Genomic DNA, 23,709 nt, shown 5'->3' with positions numbered 1-23,709 from the left:
ACATCAATACCTACTGGAACATTTACATTTTCCCCCAGTATCACTCTTGATACTTTTTTCAACAATTTTATTTACTACATTGTCCCACTTACTTTTAACTTTTTTTTCCCAATTTCACCTAAAGCATAATATATATTCACCTGGGCATCTTTTACTATTACTGTTTGACTACAAAGAGGTTGTTTTTTACGTTCTTATTGTTCAGGCATGAATGAAAAGTTCGATGTTATGTAGGCAATATCTTTTTTCACCAACAGGTCATACAGATACACTTTCACTGCTTTCACACATGCTGCAGTATTGGATTCAGGTAATTCTTCAATATCTGTGATCACTTTTTTAAAATACATAAAATAATACACCACTGATTGAATCCATGTTCCCCATCGTGTAACAACAGGCTGAGGTGGGAGTGGAATATCTGGGCATTTCTCTCTGATTATTACTATGGTGTACCGAAGTACAGATGATATATCTGTGCAGGAATTCTGCATTACCATATGGTGAAAAATGGGTAGAATGGAGAAAAATTCTCTCCAGCACCGTGACTCGAACCCAGGTTTTCAGCTCTACATGCTGACGCTTTATCCACTAAGCCACACCGGATTCTAGTTCCGATGCTGAATTGAACCTTCTCAATTTAAGTTGTACCTCTCTGTTCCCCTTTGGTGGTCTCCTGTATTGTGTCACAGAATATGTGACAGTGGCACAGTGTCCAACACTATGTACAGAGGTGCACTCATTACGAGTGACTAAGTGGTTGGAGAGAATTTTTCTCCATTCTACCATTCTTCACCATATGGTAATGCATAATTCCTGCATGGAAATATCATCTGTACATCATAGTAATGTGATAAGCGTAAGGAATCTCTTTGTGATTCAAGACGGCACCTTGTTCTGTCAGACCACTGCCACTTAGTCCCTCGTAATGAGTGCACCTCTGTACATAGTATAGTGTTGGACATTGTGCCACTTCACATATTCTGTGACACAGTACATGAGGGTAGGCCACCAAAGGGGAACAGAGACGTAGAACCTAAACTGAGGAGGATTGAATCCGACATTGGAACTAGAGTCTGGTGTGGCTTAGTGGATAAAGCATCAGCACATAGAGCTGAAGACCTGGGTTCAAGTCCTGGTGCCGGAGAGAATTTTTCTCCATTCTACCAATTCTTCACCATATTTCTCTCTGAATATTGAAATCCTGGATGTGACTTTACAAAAACATTTTTTCATATTGGAAATGAACGAATTGACAGGAGGGAATTCGTTCCTGATTGTTCCAGATACCCTGTGAAGGGCATGAGCTAAACAGGTTACATGAATTATGTTGGGATAAAAAGTTTTAAGAAGTGGAGCTGCAGTAACCATGTATGGAGCAGCATCAGTACAAAAGGACAGAACTTTAGAATCATCTGTATTGCCAGTGTATAATGACTGTAGACCTATGTTTATAAAATAAGCAATTGTTTGGCTATTCACTTTCGAAAGTTCCAACTCATACAAGGCGTGGAATCGAAGGTTCATCAGGGTGAAGTTTCCCTACTATTATACTTGCTGTATACCTGTTCATAGAGTCTGAGGTTTCATCTACAGATGTATGTAAGAATCACCTATATTCTCCCGAATGGATGCTGGAGTTTCATTATACATTCTGTCTAAATAATTTTTTCTTAGGTTAAATTCAGAGGGGATATTTTGTTTGCAGTATTTTTGTAATAACACTCTTAAAACCGGATTTTCAATTGCATTCCATGCACACCATCAATGTATAAATATTATAATATGCCTACTCATTAAAATATATTTAAATTATTGTTCACGCTGGTTTGCTAGAAATCTCGCAGAATATTATGTTTCCATCGAAAGTGAATTGTGGAAATTCTGTTAGCCATTGCTGGATCAATATAGATTTTGCACTTTTATTTTTTGGAATTAAACTGCACAGGATAACGTCTACCACTTAAAACTTCTCAACACAAATAAGGAAAGGGGAAGAGGAACAGCTAATAGACATTCAAACTAACTGTTATACAGCATTGTTGTTGAAATTCTATTTGACGAAAATACAACGTTCCATACATTGTTGCATTTCCTGATAGTGTTAATCCATGAAAAACTGACCTTTAATATTGCTTACATGTATGAGCATGTGAGTTAATAGTGAAATAACGAAACTTTACATTGATTTAGGTATTTTAAGCCGAATATTAACAATTTAGGCTCTAACAATCATTTTAGGGCACTATCAAACTCTATGAATAGCTTTCAGTTTTCAAGAAACATAAATATTAATAATTATTTTTCCTTTCTCCTAAAGCAACAAAATAGGCATTTGCCTTAAAACCCGATGTCTGGTCATAACATTTATGAAGAGGGAACGTGAGGAGAACGGCTTCACTGTTCCTTTCAAAAAGTGTATGAATGTTTCTGCTGCATGCGGTGTTTCTATATGCTTAATTAAGACAATAAAAAAATTATTTTAATAATGATTTGCTATATTCAGGAGATTAAACGTGTTTATACCTATTAAAATATGTAAAGAATTAACACGTTGTTGTTGTTTTCTAATGCCAGGCGTTTGACAATAAAGTCATTTGACCTCTTGCACTCCAATATTTTTCAAAGATATTATCATGACCAGCCGATGAAGCACAGATTTTGAGGTGTTCCAAATCCATTTCTTGGTTTGAGTTGCACAATGGGCAAGAATTAACATGTAGATAGGTATATAAGATCACTAATTTAGAAATATTTCAAAAAGTGTGCTGGGTCCTCTGTGGGCAGTTACGTGAAGTCCAGAGTCACTGGTAGCTTGAGCAGTGATTGATGATTCTGGATGAAGGTTTGAAAGGGGAACAGAAGAATCAGTGTGCCAGACACAAGACTTTCATCCAGCTTGCCCATAATGGCAGCCAGAGATATTACGAAAATAATCTACCTCTATATGGATGACATGTCAGTTCAGTCTGACAACTGCTCAACATTTTGGAGCCAACTGTTGCTTAATATAACATTGTATATGTAGTAAAATGGCTGTATGTATGATTATATTCTAATAATAATGAAAGCATCCTTTGCTACATATTAATGTCCATTGAATCTAAGAAATTTCATCATATACAGGATGTAAATGATATGAACTGCCAAAAAAAAAAAAGTGCTGATGGTACAGCATAAAAACTGAAGAAAAAAGTCGAATAATGTTTTTCTGTAACTGTCAAGGTTTTCCCGGAAAAAAATGAGTTTTGCGAGTAACTTTTTTGAAAGTGAGAATAGACAATCATTATTTACTTTGCCCAATACGCATGCTAAAGCAGTTGTTTGTTACCCTGTTGTGCCTCTATTGTATATTGATATGTGTTGGTGCAAGGTCATTGGCAATAGCACTCACGTTCAGTTGAAATGTAAATAAATGTTAGGCTAGTATCAGTCTTAAAAACATGATGTTTTACAAATTAAAAATAAAAATATAAGAAATACTTCAATTTCACAAATCCCGGCGCCGGAGAGAATTTTTCTCCGTTCCATTACTCTTTCATCACTAGATATTTTGTTCAGAAGACCGATATGTACTGTCTATTTCATTTTGGCAGTTTATATCGCTCACACTCTGTATATATTTACAATTTAGGAGTCATAATTAGTCTCCATGCATCCTATATTTAATAACAATATCTGGATGATGAATCTACAAGGTTTGTCAAGATCTGAGGTATTCCATGTCTAAATTTTTCTCCTCAGAATATAACATTCACTATGGTGATCGTAGTAAACCACTTCTTGAAGGTAACTGGCCAGACAGTCTCGGCCATTGTTGTTTAATCAACTGTCCAAAGACAGGTCTGAACCTCACAAGTGATACCAACAAGGCACTACTTATGAGGCAACTAGGCCAGAAGATAATGGGGTAGGATGGCCAGTTCCTTTCCCCCTTCTTGGCCATTAACAAATCTAAAAATAGTAGCAGACGATTTGCGCAGTAAATCAGGAATAAAGTTAGAGTTGTTGATAATCACAGTCAGTTTTGAATTTCCATTTCTGTTTATTATTTTCATAGGATATTAATGCTGACATTCCTAATTATAACACTTTTAATTGATACAACAAAAAACTTTTGTGTAGTTTTTTTGTATGATTTTGTTCTTTTTCTTTACCAAGATATCAGCCTTGTCATTGCTGTCTATCCAGCAGTGGGCTGGAATGTATTGTTTTGTATACACAGTGGGCCAAGAAAAAGGCACAAAATTAGAAATACTCTGTTTTCGGAAACACATAACATTAATTTATAATAAATATACTGTTGGAAAGAGTAGACTTTAAAGATGAGCAGAACTTTTTATTATGTTTTTTTTTTTTTTTGAAGCTCAATTAAAATCTTATAGAGGTCAATACACAATGATGCGAAAAATCTAGTGTTTGAAGACAATGTGGTAAAATTAATAACTAACCCTCAACTGGTATCACTTTTTAAGTGTACATTACGATATCAAGCAATATGGGTCTATATTGACCCATAGATGCCAATTGAGGGTTAATGATCTTTCAAAAGAGGAGATGAACGAGAGCCACTAGGAGACCTGCAATGCACTATCTGCAGAAGACACTCGCCCAAAAGTATTGGAGAGCACAAATGCTAATGGCTTCATTGCTAGATGCAAGGCATTGAAACAACAACAGCAATGATCTTTCAAAGAAGCAAAATTAAAAGTGATGCTCTATGTGACTGCCAGTTTCCCGCACAACCATTTGTAGGCATCTTCCCCATTGTCCAATAGCACTGGATATCTGTTTTAAAGAAGGCATTGTCTTTTTTTTTTTTTTGTATCTCTCTCTCTCTCTCTCTCTCTCTCTCTCTCTCTCTCTCTGTGTGTGTGTGTGTGTGTGTGGTTTTTTTTTTTTTTGGCATTCTGCCATTGCTCCATTAATCATCGTGTATTGTGTCAGATAGTAACTAACTATATGGACTCTGCCGTCTGTTTCACTAAGACACATTTTAATTAATCGAATTAGTTTCTTGGGAATACCAAATTAAATGAGAATATTATATAAAACTTCTCTCTTCATCGAGTCATATGCCTTTTTGAAATCTATGAATACGTGATGTACTGTGCCCTTATACACCCATTTTTTCTCCAATATCTGTAAAATACAAAACTGATCAGTAGTCGATTTATTGCGCCTAAAACCACATTGATGATCCCCAATAATTTCATCAACATACGGAGTTCATCTTCTCAAAAGGATATTGGACAAAATTTTGTACAGTATTAATAACAGTGATATTCCACGAAAGTTACTACATTGAATCTTTCCCCCTTAAAGATAGGTACAATTATGGACTCCTTGCATTGTTCTAGTACAATTTCCTTTTCCCAAGCTTATAAATTTCACTAGATAATGCATTTCCACTCTCTTTTATTAATTTTGCTGGAATTTGATCAATACCTGGGGACTTGTACTTTTTCAGCTTTTCTATAGCATTTCGACTTCAGAAAGTGTGGGTTCAGGTGTGAATGGCTTAGCAGTTTGTATTTGATTTTCGTCCCAGTCATTTCTATTTGGCCTATGTATGTTTAGTAGTTGCCCAAAATAGTTTTTCCATCTGTTCAGGATGGAATGAAAGTCTGCAAGCAAGTCACCATTCTGATCCTTGATCATGTTTATCCTTGTCTGATATCCTTTCTTAAATTCGTTTATGCCCTTATGTAAATTTATTTAATTATGTTTAATTTAACAATGCTTGCAACTCCCAAGGTTATATCAGCGTCGCTGGTGTGCTGGAATTTTGCCCTGCAAGAATTTTTTTACATGTCAGTAAATCTACTGACATAGCCTGTCACACACTTAAATGCCATCAGCCTTGGCCGGGATTGAACCTGCAATTTTGGGTACAGGCTGGAACTTTACCGACTGCATCACCCAAGCCGACTCCCTTATATAAGTCTGTAATGTTTTTATTCTTCCTATTTGTTTCTACCTCATTCAGGTTTCCCTTCAAGTAATCTCTCTTTTTGTTCCTAAGTGCTTGCTTTCCATCTTCCATTGAAGTAATTATCTCTATTTACCTGGACTACATCAGGAAGTGTTTGAGGACAGGGTGGTAAATCGTGGCCAGCTCAATCGCCAGATTTAATTAAATTCCTGCAATTTTTATTTAAGGGGCATACTGAAAAGTAAAGTTTACGTGAATAACCCACATTCACTTGATCTAAAACAAAATATCTGGCACGAAATTTGAGCATTTCGGAGAACGAACTGCAGCGAGTTGCTGCACCTGTCTTCAGGAGATGTGCAGCTTGCCAGAAATCACAAGGACGTCATTTGGAACATGAATTGTGAATTCAGTAAGTACATCATTACGCAGTACTAACTGCAAAAGTGCGGAAGGAATCCTCCACATATGGTAGCGTCATTACTTATGAATCAACCACCGTGAGTGCTATTAAGAATCTAGCCCTGGCTGTAAAAGTGGTGCATATGTCCCTGATTAGAATCAATAAAGATTTCTAGAACATTGGAGAGACATCTCTGTCAAGGTTCATTTAGTAAAAAATGCTTCATAATTTGCTTCCATTGTACTCCATTATACATAATTTCTTTCTTGATACAAGAAAGTGCAAAACAGATAATTTACTTGTTGTAAATGTTGATCAGCAGAAATAAATTGTCCTTGATGGTTGAGTAGTTTCCATGCTTGTCCCTGAATCACATATCGCAGGTTCAAATCTGTGTGAGGTGGATTTGTTGGATGAAAAATCCAAAGTATGGTTTCCCCTGGAAAGGAAGTAATACTAGTGGTCATTGTCACATTTAGTTTGTGACATAGAACAGAACTCTACGTTATTTAACAGATTAATGTTGCAAAAAAAAATACAACAGATCATTGTATTGTCTGCTTTCAATGTAAGATTACTCTGCTGATGTATCATTGTCCTCTGATGTGTAAGAGTAGAAATGATATGACAGTTACCTGGCAATGTCTCAGTATGCCATATTTTATGAGATTCACGGCCGTACATATCTTTCTGTGGATATTGTATAATCAGGTAATAATAACCAGACACATGTAGCAAGAAGTAAAAGATAAGCAAGCTGAAGTATATTTATTTCTTACAGAATGGAACCTCTCTTGCTACGAGACTACAGTCGCATTGCCCCTTTGCAGATACAGGCTTACAATGCTGTTACTCATGTAGATTACAGTGACATGCCTCTGGAACCATTGCTGCCTGAAATAGCCTCCAGTGCCACTAATACAACAGCAGCCACAACAAAACGTCGAGAAGGTCTAGATGAACTAGAGAGTGACTCTCCTAGCAATACTCCGAGCAAAGGTAGGTTAGTTATATCTGGGTACAGTCGTGAAAACCCTTCCTAGTCTCTGTTTCCGTGGTAGCATGAAGAACTGATTACGGTACCTTCCAATATATTTTGCATTGTTGATCAAATTTGATGTGATTGAAAGATGACCGAAAAATTGTATTTGATATTCACTTCCGTCCTATGTATGAGGGATAGGCAGAAATATATATATATATATATATATATATATATATACATACACACACACACACACACACACACACACACACACACACACACACACACGCACACACACACACACACACATACATTTTTTTTTTAATATTCAGATATGTCACATTGGTACATGAAACTTTGCCTACCTGAACCTATTTTTCAGGAATTGCCTTCTAAATCTTTGGCTTTATACCACCAAAATTTGAGGGTCTGTATTCTTTTGCAGTGCCATTCTACATATTTCTGTTTCAACCATATCTTTGCTATGGTATTGATTTGATTTTATCGTGATCCTTAAATTCTTTCCATAGATTGCAACTTTCAAGAAACTGAAAAGAATGGTATTCAGAAGAAGCCAGATCTGTACCAATAAGGTGTATGAGGCAATACAGTTTAGTCTTGTAATGGCCTCTTTGGTATGCAATGCTGGCTGAAAGAACTCGTTTAAATTATTGTTCTGAAGAGAGGTCGTGTAATGCCACTTCATGGATTGTCTTTTCGTCTTGGGCCTGCAGCGATGAATCCATGAATTTATGTCTCATTGTTCTTAACAATGGACAAGAAACTGTCACTCTGTATTTCGTAACGAGCAATCAGTTCCAAGCAGATGTTTTTCCTCATGCTCTTTGGTTAGGCTTGAAAGGATCCATCAAACAGACGTTTGAATATCCAAACTGGTGAATGATTTGTCATTGTTTCATTTACGCTTGTTAAGTGCCTGTGAGTATTTGTGATTGATCCCTCCTCCCGCCAATTTTTTTTTGCCAAAAACACAGTTACTGCTATCTTTTTCGAACAACTCACACACAGCTTCCATTTTGGACGTTTATTACTACTCTATATCCTGTATTGGGAATACTTGCAAAAGATGCTAAAAATATCATCTTTATCCATCAAACCTGAATCAAGGAAGAAAAATGCGTTGCATTACTTTCTGGACACTCATATTTGTGCTAGCAAGGCAATAGAGATTTGTTTATAACTAGGGACACTCGATTTTTGGGAATGATTTTTTCACAACTTTATGCAAATTTGAGTAGGTATGAATGAGACTTGTTTTGTAGACACAATTTACGATCGTAATTTGTCTCGAATTTTGCTCCTTTTTTCTTTTTGCGTTAAACGCGATTTTTTTTACGCATATTCATTGGTAATGAAATTCCATTATCTTATTTTCGACAATAAAATATTCAAAATAAGTACGAAAATGGCATGTTTTATCATGTGGAAAGCATAGCTGCTCAGCTGTGAAAAATGAAAATCCATGTGTCGCATTGTGCAATGCTTAGGTTCATTACACCACACCAACACAATAAGTAGAAATGTCTAAAAGATATTTACCACATTTTCAGCAAGAGTATGTAACGAAGGCTAAGGAAATAATTTGGCCTGTCATAGTATGCAAATGAACATAGGCCGAATGTTTTTTATATTCACGTGACACTTTTCTCCATCTAGTGTGATGTGAGTATAATGGTGTGTCGTATACTTGCTCAAAATGCGTCCTTCTTTGTGCATGACATCACGCCAGCAGTATCTGGCAACTATCTTACACTGTATTAAGTAGTAAGATCTAATCAACAATATCAACAATTCAGGTTTATTAATGTATAGCCTACTAATGCATTCTAGTAAACCTTTCACAGTGATTTAGTTTGGTAAAAAACATACAGGTCTTTTACAAGACAGACCTCTAAAATAGGCCTTTATAATAATAGAGATGTAGAGATGTTTACAGCCTTTCTGCAAACCTTTCACCCACTTGCTGTCGATAGTTAATGAAGAAAAATTTGCTTGTTGTAAAATCGACACAGAAATAAGATTCGTTTGTGTCACTGCTATAAATCTTCTTTGAACTTCACAATAATTGTTTGTGACTGTAATATTGTGAAGTCCTAAGATAGGTCATAAAAATGAAAGTAGGGATAAAAAAAGAGAAAGGGAGCGAGAGAGAGAGAGAGAGAGAGAGAGTTATTTTAAGGAGTAATACACACTAAACCCGAAATAAAGAAACAAAAATCACAACACACGTGTTCAAGAACAGATACATGGTAGACTGGATCTGACGTCATCAGGACCATAGTCATGCGCACTGACCATAAGTGGAGAGAGAACCATTTCCTCGGGGGGGGGGGGGGGGCTAAGCAAAACCATAGAATCCCAATATAACAAGATTATGGAGGACATCATTTATCTCCTCCCACCGTTGGTACAATATATTGGAATGTGATCATTTAATAAAGGTATTGTAAAATAAAGTAAAATTGTAACAAAATATACAGACAATTTTACTTTTTTTTTTTTTCTCTTGTATGGAAGAGGGACCCAAAGGCTTGCACTGCAGCCTGGGGCTTATTGTGCTTACCACTGCTATTCTGTGAATGATTGAGTAGCCGAACAGCCGTGCTCTTGTACAAGTACAGCACGCCTCTCCGTGAATTAACTTGGGTTATTGTATGGGTGATATATGAATTAATGATGGCAAAATGAGTCCGAGGTCCTACACAGAAAATTACTCAACATCTGCTTCAATTGGTTGAGGAAAAACCCCAACAAGTAACTTGTTCCAACCAGGATTTGAACCTGAGCCCACTCGTTTCATGGCCAGACGTACTAACCGTTACTCCACAGCGGTGGACCAATTTTACATTTACGTTATCTGTTTATTTAAAAAAGCAAGATATCGTATGAAATGTAAATTCTAATTATTTTATTTAATCTCGCCTTTAAGTTTACACATTATACCAGTATCACTTTTCTTTTTTCTGCATTGTTGTGCAGTATACATACTAGGTTCAAAAAGTTCCCGGAATTTGCTAGTATCATAGAAACAACGTACCTTAAACACTATTCTACAGCATTCCCTTCAAAATAGTTGCCTTCCGCAACAACACACTTTTGCCAACGTGTGTAGAGTTCCTGGAAGCAGGCCTGGAAGCCATTTTGTGAAACCCGTCTTAGTGCTCTTGTCGCGTTTGTGATAACCTCTTCAGCATTGAATCTCCGTCCTTTCAGATGACTTTTCAGACTGGGAAACAGAAAGTAATCAGGTGGTGAGAGATCAGGAGAGTATGGTGGATGATCCAAAGCAGTTATGTTGTGCCCGGCAAGAAAATTCTTTACAATAATTGCGCGATGAGCATAAGGAACCAGATGTTTTGTACCCACTTTTCTGGATGTTTCCTTCTCACTGCGTCCCGGAGGCAACGGAGGATTTCTACATACAATTCTTTCGTTACAGTACGACCTTCTGGAATGAACTCATGGTGGATGAGACCCTGAGAGTCGAAGAAAACTTCCAACATAACTTTGCCTTTGGAAGTGTCCCTAGGAAATTTTTGCTTCCGAGGAGATGTTTTCGATTTCCACTCAGATGACTGTCGTTTAGGGACTGGGTCGTACAAGTAGCACCAAGTTTCATCACTAGCAATAATTTTGTTTAAGAAATCACCATCTTCATCAGCCATACTGATCATGTCCCCAGCAAGAGTCATTCTTGTTTCTTTCTGTTCTGCCGACAACATTTTCGGAACTAACTTCTGAGACACATAATGCATGTTGAGATGCTTGTGAAGAACATTGTGTACACTTCCGACTGATATTCCGACCTCTGCTGCTATCTCTTTTTTATGGTTTTACGTCGGTCGTCCCTCACAACATTACGCACACGCTGAGCGATTGCTTCATTTGCAGTTGTTGGTCGGCCGCTGCGTACGTAATCTTTGATGCTATCGTGGCCACCAGAAAAGCGTTTATGCCAGGCATACACTTGAGTTTTTTTCATTGCTGCTTCGCCATATGCTTCTTCCAACAATCTTAATGTCTCTGCAGGAGTTTTGTGTAACAAACCACAGAACTTGATGTTTGTACGTTGCCCTGTGGACATAATTACAAAATGCAACGAACAAACAAAACACTATGATAAACAATTGCCTACAACTCAAAACCAACAATTGCCATTATCAACAAACTTTAAGGAAATGACATCATGAATGTTACCAACAAAACAAATGTATAATATCCCTTGTTATATATTAATACGAAAAATGGTAGTAAAATTCCGGGAACTTTTTGAACCCAGTAGTATTATTCACATTTCTCCAAGTGGCTGCTTGAACACCTGCAGAGTTCTAATACATCAGTACAGGCTGTTACAAAAAACATTACAGTGCTTCCATTCCTCAAATGAGGTATAGAAATTCTTATACATTCAGAAATTTATAATAAATATTATAGTCCAGACACATGATCTGAAGCACAGAAACTTAATCATAATCTTTTGAATTCAATATTTTCTAACGTTAATAGAAGAAAAAAAAAAAGAGTTTGGCCAAGTTTGGGGTGGGCAGTAGCCCTCCATGCTCCCCCATAACTCCGTCTATGGCACTGACACACCATGATCTAGAGCAGCCATTTGCAACCGATGTGGCATGACACACTACTGTGCTGCAAATGATCCGCCTGTGTGCTGCAAGAAAAATTGAAAATAGTATTTGTCGTTGTAGCAAAAATTGAAAAAAATATGTCAAAAGAGTAGTAAATAAACAAGTGAGTTCACAAGAGTTAACTTTAGCTAACCCAACAAGTCTACATTAATTAAACACAGTGTAGGTGTGCGAACGGGAGAGAAGAGAATGACAGATGTGCAGCTAAGATTGCCAGATCAGTAAGGATAGAAAATTGTACCATCCTTAAAAAATATTGTATTTCACTTGTCTTTAAACTATCGTACATAAATATCTCGGCAAAACATGTTATAATGTATTTTTTTCATATATCCTAAACAGGAAATTAGAAAACATGAATAATAACATAATTATTACAGTAAGCCTAATACTGCATTGTAATAATTTTCTGTCATCAAATTTTACATTTCTGTCATAAACTTCAAATAGAAATACAAAAAAATGTGTTAGTTCTTTGTAAGTAATGTGTATTTTGTTTCAGTGCTTTTCAACTTTTTTTCATAATGCACTCTTTCAGCATTCATCACACTGTGATTGTCCCCTATATTGACTCAAAAATAATGCATTTGAAATTGAAAATATTTTATTTTATATATTAATTAATATACATTTATCTGATTTATTTGTATTTTATTGTCCTCATTCCCTTCTGGAACCATCAAAATTTCCCCCTGTTGGGAACCATAGGTTGAGATTATATGAGTGTGCTGTGGGATTTAAAATTACGCCTTTAATTTGCCACATATTCAGAAAGATTGAAAAACGCTGATCTAGGGTGCAACTGAATTTATTAATACTGAGGAAGCCTGTAGTGGAATGAGTGTTTTATTACCAATTTTTTAATAGTGATTTCTATTTTTAAATTCAGACTTTTTGTGGTGGTCTTTAATTGACAGATTTTACGTGACACTTATTAAGTTGAGCTCATTTCCAGTGATGATAGTAGTTGTGATGATGATAGTAGTGGTAACTGCAGTGTTGGTGAAAGTTGCAGTAACAGTAATGGTGGCATTAAAGTGAAAGGGGAAGTTCTAATAACCCTGATGTGCTATGACCGAGATCTATTACACTCCCAACCGAAATCCCCATTCAGTTAGTCAAGTCCAGTGTCCGTGATGAACTGAACAAAGCTGTCAATTGGAGCATTTGAGAGCTCTTCTAACATTAGGAAGTATTTTCCAAATGCATGAGCTCTTTGTTGAGCAATAGATCACAGTCAATAGTATGTGAGCAGCAGTCAATTGGCATCTGACGCAAGTAGGGTTAGATGCTTTTATGCTTTTTCATCTTGCAGAAGCGTCCTAATGAGATACAGTGCCCTGTTAAACAAGAAAGCTGTTTTCTACTTAGTTTAAGCAGGTTATTGGTTTCTGTGTTTCTGTTGAATTATTTAATAAGAATCTTTGAGTGCCTGCAACTTATGGTTGTGTTAGTAGTGATCGTTGATGGTGGTGGTGACAAATACAAAGACAATGAAGATGACTTTAACTATCATAACAGTGGCGACCACCATCTTCGTCTTCTTTTAAAATATGGAAGTGTGGATAGTGAATGTGTGCAGTGTACCAAAATCAGGGGTCTGAGCCATTGGTCTTGTATGATCTGTTTTTTTTTTTTTTTGTAATTCTCATAAATATGATAGTGGTATCAATTGTGAAGATATCTTAAATACAAGATTATGATTGCATACCTCTGATATTTTGCCTTTAGTACTCGACAAAAGTATTATTTTGATGAGCTCATAATAGACTTGCTGGCTTCTACCATTTCCTTTAGGAAGTCTCGTATGATTTACTAAAGACTTCAAAGTAGGAGGAACAGCTGACTCTGTCTTTTGTGAATTAAATTCACACTTATGAACATATGCATTAGCATCGGTTAGTATAACCACGTGTTAAAATTGTCACCTAATCCCTGGTTAAACATTTTATTGTGCATTGACCTTGGTTAGGATTTAAACAGGATGTTAAACATTGGTAATTTCCATCTGGCCATATTCAAGTGGTTAAAGCGTTGCTTACGAGATTATACAAGCTGGCGCATAGCACGATCGAGAGTAGGTCTCTGAGAGTCATGACAATTTCTGCTGCTAGGTTCGCCTCGCTGTACTAAGAAATGATGAATAGTTCCATTACTAAGCATTGTGTATCGTGAAAATAGTTTGATTAATTGTGCATTATTGATCGAGTACGAAAATTATAAATATGCCAAGCTTATTACAGTCTTATTTGAGATTTATTGATGACTTGTTAAATATCAATATGCAGATTTTCAGCGTCATTTAATGGAATTTACAATTTTGTTTCCCGAAAGTCTGAATTTGTTGAATTAAAATTTTGCTTCCAAACTACATTGTACATATGGTTCATTTACTTTGGCAAGTTGATTGTTTTCAGTTCCGTGTTTTTCCTTCAGATTTCGTTCCCTCTAATTTGTTATAATTGCTGAAAGTGAACTACCGGTTTCTGCTACTTTCAGACATTATTATTATTATTATTATTATTATTATTATTATTATTATTATCATTATCATTATTATCATCATCATCAAAATCAAATTAATATAGTTCTTAGCTTGTCTTGCCTTAAGGCAATCAGTAGCGTTATTCGAGGAAAAGAGTATGATTTATCATCATCATTTATAGTGGCGAAATATTCCGTGACAATGGTTAATTATTACTGCTAAATATTTACACATAATACGATTTGCATTATTTAGGATACAACATACTCAGCAATGCGATTTTAATGTTGAGCATGCCGAGTTTAGTGTAACGTACTCCCCTCATCCTCCAAGCCAAATCAAACATTATTACGACATTACGAGTAATAAATAAATAAATAAATAAATAATAATTACTACAATTATTCGTTGTGATAAAGTACAATTATCACTGCATGGTGTATCGAAAATTTTACTTTATGTTTTCATTAAATTGACATGTCATGAGTGACGACAGAAAACAGCTCAGGGGAGCGAGATTCAGACATTACTAAAAATGAAATGAGGATCGGGGAGAGCAGATGCCCATGTGCCTGTGATCGGCAAATTTTAAAAAATATTGTCCCTGAGATTCCTGAGATATTTGTTTATGTTTTGGGAAATGGTCAAATTCGAAAACCATTTTTAATCACATATATTGCAGTCTAACTTCCTAATTAATTTAATTCTAACTCCTAATTTAAAAGCTGTTTACACACACTAAAATATCATAGCATTTGCTATTACTACCCACTACTGGATTAATCTTGCACAGGATAGGGACCGATGGTGGCGGGCTTATGTGAGGGCGGTAATGAACCTGCGGGTCCCATAAAAGCCATTTGTAAGTAACAGGTTAATCAGCAGGCCTATTAGATATTTATTTCACTACTGCAAGTTGTGCAAGAAAAATCGCACATTTGTACTAATCATGTATTGTGATTGCTGTTTGCTTTAGTAAAAATCATAACACTTCAACATCAATATATTTTTAAAAAAGAAAGGGATAAGTTAGACCTACTTACAAATAATGAAATTATGAAGTCAGGGAAATGAAAGATAATACAGTACCTTAATTCGTTGGAATAATAATAATAATAATAATAATAATAATAATAAATGAATACGTGAAAAGTGTAGACTACACTGTTCATGTAAAATATATTAAGTTTCTTTCATTATTTCCGAAAAGGTACGGTGTATGAATTGAACAACAGAAAGGTAGTACCTTAGTTTATAATATGTAATATCTTTTAATAACAAGAATGACAGCCTTTTATTGTAATATAATTAAGACGTAGAAGTTTGGAAATTACATCTATTGTCCATAAAATATTGTACGAAGCATTTAATAAGCAGTGGTGAGTCCTTTAAATGTCCCAAATGTCAATGTCATTTAAGTGTTCTGCTATGAATATTTAGTATAGAACAGCGCACCGAGCGGCGGAATTGGCATTACGAGGGAACCACTTCAGACCCGTATTTCAAGCGCTATGCGCCGGCTTGTATAATCTCGTAAGCAACGGGTTAAAGGAGGTGACCAGTGATTAGTAGGCCTAGTAGAAAAAATGGCGGCCGGATCCACAGCTGATTATTTCGAAGACGATTATTATTGTACATACTTGGATTACTTGATGATGGTGAGCGTGAAGGTTCATTTGTGGAAAGAAAGAATTCTTACTAGGAATTAGGTGACAGAAAATTTTGGGAGGGATTTCTTTTATCAAAATCTACCATGTCATTTCTGCTGCAACAAATAGATCACTTGGAATAACCCAAAAACAGTTCCGTTTCTCCTATGAATAGACTGCTTACATTAAGTTTCTGTGCAACTGATATTTTGAGTATTTTAAGAGGGAATAATGGACTATCTCTTTGCTATATCTCAGGCTGAACGAAGAGAAATTATGGATGGATCTTAGGACATTGTACAGTCCCTTGGTATTATTAGGGCCTAGGATTGTACTACTACTAATTTTCTTCATCCTTTTCATTTATTGGTATTCCATTTTTTTTAATATAACATATTTAAGTCTTGTAATTGTCTATTAGTACTTCAGACTCACATTGGGATATAAACATTTTCACAAACAGACGCAGAACACATCACAAACCCCAATCATAACTACAGCAATAAAGACACTGACATGAAAATACTACACATCCAGTCAAAAAACCAGGAACTTGACACTCTAGAACAATATTAAGTTTACAAACACACAAAAACACACCCACAAAACATCTTGAACACTCAACTGAATTTCAAAACACACATCCTTTTCGACACAATCATGAAAACACAACAGGAAACCAGAAGATAGTGCTGGAACTTACTAGACTTCGGAGAATGATGCACACCACGTCGAAACTAGTCAGCCAGGTAATTTACCATAATATTAACACAGTAAAGCAGTTTTTACTTGTTCAGTGATTATACAAGTGTTACAAGTGTGCTACCACAAAGCTCCCATACCTCTGCAAAGATGATAGTCAACATCTAAAAACGATTACGCTTACTCTGTTCTATATCCAAGAATGAATAAACATTTTCGCTTTTTAATTTCCTTTCTGTAAGATTTTAATCTAACAGCCCTGAAAAACAATGAAATGCAACACACAAACATAACAGCCCCAAAAACAAACAAATGTAACGTGAAAATATAGGATACATTCATTTCGATATAGAACAGAGTAAGCGTAATCGTTTTTAGATGTTGACTATCATCTTTGCAGAGGTATGGGAGCTTTGTGATAGCACATCTGCCTTCAGACTAGCTGACTTGGGTTCGATTCCTGGCGGGGTCAAATTTTCATGTAAAATTTGTACCTTGGGACTAGGAGAGGTGGCAGTGTACAACTTCTAATCACTAGATTGTGCACCAATATGCTTGGGTTAAATTCCAAACCTCTCCGTAGTGCTGTCACTGTTAGTGATTCGGCTGTTGGATGGAGATGTTAAGCCTGGCGATCCCCTTGGTGCTATTCGACAGGAGTAGGCTATGTGCTGGTTTCTCCTTTTCCCTTTCTTCATCATCCTCATCATTCCTGACATTACACTTACACGAATACTTACACATATATATTCATCCTAGTACACGACATAAATCTCCACAGATACACATCTTGCATAGTGTGGCCTCCCAAATGGTGTGCAAGTTGAAAATGAGTCACAATCCTGCCATCTATCCGCAATATGTGGAACTTCTCACAAGTGAAGTGAGTAGGCATTGGACACACATTTTAACTGGTTACTTTTTAACTGTAGTTCACAACTTTTGGTTACCGGTACTACATTTTTAACCAAGGTTGATGAATATCACCACTAAAATCTCTAATGTCTTCCATTTATCACAGTAGTATTTTTTAAATAATGATTTACGCAATTTTATCTTGTCCTTGGAACTTGGAACATTTGAGGATATTATATGGATATGTGAATATCTACATTTGCTATTTAATATACGTCTTATTTAAGTGCCCTATTTGTTTAGGGTCATTCCAGTTCGATGGAAAAGTATAGGAACATCCTGAGCTAATTACCAAAGAGTAATAAAATTCTGCTTATGTTGGTTTCTGGACATAGTGATGTGAAAAGGTAATTAAGACTCAGATGCTTTGGCAAAAAATGGGCTTCACTAGTTTCCTTGCACAAACATTTTTTATGAACCTTCACCAAATGCTGCACTCTGAGCACTGAAAGATCATTTTAAGAAACATTGAAAGACTCGAAGTGTAGGATTCTGTAACTCTGATTACTGATTAGATTTATACATAGTAGAATTTAAAATATAATCAGATTTTTACTTGTAATGTCATTTGACAACAGGCTGGAGTATTTGGGGCTTGATGAGAGGAAATTGGAAACCACAAGATGAGTCAGATGGAGCAGAGTCACCACAGTTTGATTCTCTGCCAGCTGGTAAGTCAGAATAAAATTGTGGATCTGTTAAGATTACTGAGCATATACACTAATAATGTAGATTAGTGATCTTCAGAAGTGTGTCGAATGAGATGTAGTGACTCATGGAATGGATGGGAGGGTTACGTAAGCAATGACGTAATTGAACCCATCTCCTGGTCATGTGTCATTACTACACTTTATTCATACTCTAGTAGCAGAGTGATTACCATGGCTAAGCGCAAGCAATGTAAACAAAATAAAATGAAATAAAAAACAAAATAATGTATTTCATGAGGGATGGGAGAAGCTGTTCTTTTGTTGTTCAGAAGGGGGAAATATAGTATATGGTGTCTGATTTATTCCAAATTCTTTCTGGAATTATCGAAGTTTAATATACAGAGACATTTTGTGAACATCCAAGGAAAAAAATACCAACTCTTCACTTACTTTCAACATTCAAAGCGTGTATAAAATCCAAAATTGTAATTTCTAGTAATACAGGTTTTATGTTGAATCACTACTACTACTACTACTACTACTACTACTACTACTACTACTACTACTACTACTACTACTACTACTACTACTGCTGCTGCTGCTGCTACTACTACTACTACTACTACTACTACTACTGCTGCTGCTGCCACCACCACTCCTGCTCCTGCTGCTACTGCTACTACCAACACTACTGCTACTGCCACTACCATCACCACTACCACTACCACCATCACCATCACCATAGCCACTGCCACTGCCACTGCCCCTGCCGCCACCACCACCACCACCACCACCACCACCACCACCACCACCACCACCACCACCACTACTATCGGTACTACTACTACTACTACTACTACTACTACTACTACTACTACTACTACTACTACTACTACTACTTCTGCCATCGTAATTAAATTCTTACTGTACTATGGTATATATATATATATATATATTTGCTTTTCAAAAACAGAACGATGAACAAATTGGAATATTTGAAATATAATCATAAATAATTACATGTAGAACAATTTACAGTAAGGAAATTGCCTGGGCACAAAAGTCATGCAATGAAGGTGAAGATGTGTTTAACGTAAGTTGCTCATTGATCTGCCTGTCTTAATATAGACCTAGCCTATATTTACTATCCCAAGGTTTCTTAATAGTTCGTCCCTGAGCACAAGACATTGGAGGATGCTCCCTTTCTCGAGGCCCTCTCCACTTCGATTTATTGGTTGCATATATCAAGTTCAGTGGCTTGGCACATCAATCTGGACATTGTTGATCTAGGTAAAACCTAGTGGAAGTTTTTATTTTATCATTTTTGTTTTCTTAGTAAATAAGAGAAAATAATGGCATAGTATGTATGTGCGTGCGTGTGCATGCATATTGGTGCGTGTATGTGAGTATGCGTGCGCTAATAATAGTAACAATAGTAATAATAATAATAATCATCATCCTGTGTGTGACAGCCCATAGAAGGCCAACGCATACCAGCCAACTGCTGGCCTCACATCCACATGCCTCAGCAGAGGTGAATGATCATCCAGCGAGTACAGGGTGGTTAGCATGGTGATCTCTCCAGCCATTATAGGTGGCTTACGGAATCGGATTTTGCTACCGACTATAGATCCCTAGATACCATCTGGGAAATATGTAAATTAAATATAAAAATTGTTGCGATTTACTTCAAATGAGAGGCTGGTTGGTTTTCAATGCTGAGCATTTCACTTCAAAATCGTTAGTCCATGTCATAATTTTGTGCACTTTGTACATTTACACAAGTTAATATTATTAAAAATGGAAGGTCGTGAACCAGCGAAATTTTAATTGCTATGTTTTCTCTCTTTTCTCCCTGAAGCCTAAATAGCCCAAAAATAAATTCTTCGAGTAGAAATAGAATACTGTATTCCTTTAATTAAATTTGATTTATTTTAAAGAAGGAGTAATTTTCTTGCCACTGAATGTTTATTTCAGCATTTCATATCTAAAGCATTTTGGGTCTCAGTCAATGTAGACGCAGCATACTCTTGTCAAGTCATTTGCTACTACCTCACTTTATAGTACAACCGTTTGGTCTCCGGCTCTGTAAGGGAATGAGAATGAGAAGGAGAGAAACCAGTATTGCCATCTTATGACATTTTGAAGTTTTGAACAGAATCTCGAAATTCTACTATGAATGAAACTACTCTGCTAAATTTTAACTTTAAAACTCTCTGGTTCGGTTTCATGTAATGTTTTTAATTACCGTGTTTTGCTACTGCAAGACTTGAGTTCTAATATGCACAGAAGAATTCAGTCGCAGTTTGCAATACTGGGAGAGACGCACGCACCGGAAATGAAATTTGTCTGCTATAACCAACCACCATGTGTATCTGCTGCATCTAGCACAATGTTGCCACTTCCGTTTTATGCAAAGCACGTGGGTCAGTTCTTTGTGTCAGTACAGGTGAAGTTGGTTTGTTGTTTTATGTTTGAGCTATTTATGGTGTCTGTAAGCCGTATTGTTTTTATAGTAATATGGCGAGTGGTTCGTAAGAATCGAAAAAAAAAATCGGCTCTTTTAAGAGCTAAAGTCGAGAATTTATATACAGGTTATGTGAATCTTTTGAGAAGAAACAAGACAGTGGAGGACGGCTTCTTTCTGTTGCGAAAGTGGTAGAGTTTGTGACGCTTTGAAGGTGGGAAGAGCAACCATTAAAAGCATGACAAAATAAGAATGACCATTTGATCTTAATACACAGTCTAAAGTGGTACATACTCCAGGGAAGCAAAGACCACGACCCAGCCCTAAGACATCACTCAGTGCATTTTAGAAGAACATGATAAGGCAGCATATTCAACCATATTATATGAGGAAGGAATTTCCCACTCGTGAGAAAAGCTCTTCTGTTCTTTGAGAAATGTGGGCTTCAATGGCATGAAAACCCACTTCATTAAAGTGCTAAGAGAACTTGGTCAGTGGCGTGCAGTGCAATTTTATGTGAGGGAAGCAATAATAAATATTTTTATACGTATAGTACAAAACTGATAGCAGCGAACTCACATAAATATATTTGAAGACCAAAGCAATTCTCCTGTCTTTAGCAGCAAAATCATCCTGGACATAGAAGTCCTCATTACTATGAATGGTTTCCAATCATGTCTTCTCTGTAGAGAATAATGATAATCTGGATAGTCTATCTTCAGCTTGAGAATTTCTGATATAGGTTTTTATTCTTTTCAGTGCTGAAAAAGAATGTTCAACCAAAGCACGACTTGCAGGAATTGTAACAATCAGTTCACATAATTTTGTAAGTTCAAATAGTGCACTGTCAATCTTGATTGCTTTTATTGTAACACAAAAGTTCACTCGCATTTTTATTTTTCAAGTCTTCCTTGCAATAACACACACTCAACTCGCTTCTTAAACGAGGAAAATTGAAGTGCTTTTCATAAACTGATTTCGTAATGAAAAAGCAATTTCTGGAAACTCTTTGTCATGATTCGGTTTTATTAATTCAAGAAATTTTAACTTCTCTAGGTTCAATTTGATTGACAAATTATCCAGAATTTCAAAATATACTTTTCTGAAACATTTTTCTACATTTCCTTTATTATCCCGCCGTGATCGTTTGCTCTGTGGTTCAGTTGTTTGTTCATCAGAAGAAGTTTCGGAAAATATTTCCCTCTTCTGTTGGCTATATTTAGAAATAGCTTGACAAGTGCCAGTTTGAACTTTGGCAACTATGGGCGAGTTTAGAGCTCTTGGTAACACTAATTATATGCATTAGATATTTTGGAATGGACGATGCCAGATCAGAGGTCGTACAAGTGCGATAATCAACCAGTTGCAAAGATGGATAGCTTTTTTTTGGCTCTTCTAAGAAACAGAACAGCAATACAATATGGTTGGACTGCCAAAAATATGATTAAACCTAGAGGACAGAGAACATAAATTTCTCTCCTGTAATGGCAATAAAAGTCTGATAAAACAACACCATGAATTAGGAACATCAAGTTGGATAAAATTTTTCAAAATACAACAGGACAAAACCTAAAAAAAGTTTACAAAAATGCAGTATTTTAAAGAGAAACATTGCTGAACAGTAGGTAATATTTTAAGATTTTTTGCCAGACACTTGCCTCCACTTGTTTGCAACCAGCTTTGTGAAATTTGGAGTAAAAATCTTCATTAGGGAAGAAAGATTGGTGTCGGTTAGCCTTGATCTGTGGGCTGTTTTGTTACTTTTCGTATGTGAAAACAGCTATTTGCATAAATAGTACTCCCAAAGTAACACAGGTTTTGTGCGGCAAACTTTCTCATTTCTGGATATTTTTGTCCTAAATATGAGTAGATTTCTGGGATTCCAACTTTTCGGTATTTCTCTTTTAAAATTGAATCATTCTGTAGATCAGTTAGTTCCATTTGTATGGAAATGGGAACACAACATTGTAAGAAATGGGATCTGTAAAGTCAAATTCTCCTTTTATCTTTTATATTCTCTCACAATATTTTGAAAATCTATAGTCCTGATTCTGATTTTTTAATTGTTTACATGTTGAAAAGTAAGCCAGATCTTTCAAATTATTTTGCCCACACAATCAACTTTTTTTGAAAACTAGCAAGTATATCGAATATTATGAACTATTAACTGGTCTCTCCTTTGTAGTCTGATGTTTAGATTGTTTAAGTAGTGGCCTTTATTTACTAAGAAGGCCAGATCTTGTACACATCACATATCCTTTAGAAGGGATACAACCTCACCTTTCGTTTCTAAGTACAATATTATTTCTTCCAAAAGTAAATAAAACCTGCCCTGGAACAATTTTCCTTCGAAATTATTTAAATAAAATCTCTTCAGTACATTGTAGCAAGACAACCAGCAGACCGTCATGTAGTATGGTAGCCCTTCACATTCACTGGCCAAATCCTGAGGAAGGAAAACAAACTGGCATGGCAGTGGTTAAGCCCTCTGGATCGGATGAAGTTCACAATTTTGCACACTGTCTTGAGCACATCATCCTTTTTCAGAAATTTGGAATAAAGATGCTGCTGATGAATTGGAAAATTTCCAGTTTTGGTTTGTCTGGGTACTCGTCTTTTGGCTTTTTTTCTGATATTGTTACAAATCTTTTGCCTGTCATTGTTGGAGTGCCATTAGTAGTCACAGCCACGAGTCTCTGGAGAGGACATTTGTATTTTTTTAGAATTCCCTATCTAGCATCACAAATTTTTTCATGTATGGGAATCAATTTAAAAAAAAAAAAACTTAAGTTACTTTCAAACTGTCAATTCAGGCTCGAAGAAACAGAGCAGTTGTGCCACTTCTTGAATATCG

General features: G+C 36.0%; 1 protein-coding gene and 1 long non-coding RNA gene across 3 annotated transcripts in view; one reads left to right on the top strand and one right to left on the bottom strand.

Moving 5' to 3' along the window:
* The window catches only part of LOC138701615 (phospholipase DDHD1-like), a 94,882-nt gene that overhangs the window by 50,343 nt on the left and 20,830 nt on the right, over positions 1–23,709 (top strand). For both annotated transcript variants that reach the window (XM_069828689.1, XM_069828690.1), the window contains exons 11-12: positions 7,120–7,337; positions 18,317–18,409. In XM_069828689.1, coding sequence (XP_069684790.1) covers positions 7,120–7,337; positions 18,317–18,409 — 311 coding nt within the window. The remainder of the gene's footprint in view (positions 1–7,119; positions 7,338–18,316; positions 18,410–23,709) is intronic.
* LOC138701618 (uncharacterized) lies at positions 4,850–13,838 on the bottom strand. The gene is made up of 2 exons (XR_011332640.1): positions 13,699–13,838; positions 4,850–12,010 (listed from the first exon to the last, which is right to left on the bottom strand). It is a non-coding gene; the product is annotated as an uncharacterized lncRNA (long non-coding RNA).

The sequence above is a fragment of the Periplaneta americana genome, chromosome 6 (genome assembly GCF_040183065.1).
Source record: "Periplaneta americana isolate PAMFEO1 chromosome 6, P.americana_PAMFEO1_priV1, whole genome shotgun sequence".
NCBI classification, from domain to species: domain Eukaryota; kingdom Metazoa; phylum Arthropoda; class Insecta; order Blattodea; family Blattidae; genus Periplaneta; species Periplaneta americana.
Note: the sequence above shows the minus strand (reverse complement) of the source record. Positions and strands in the feature narration are given on the sequence as shown.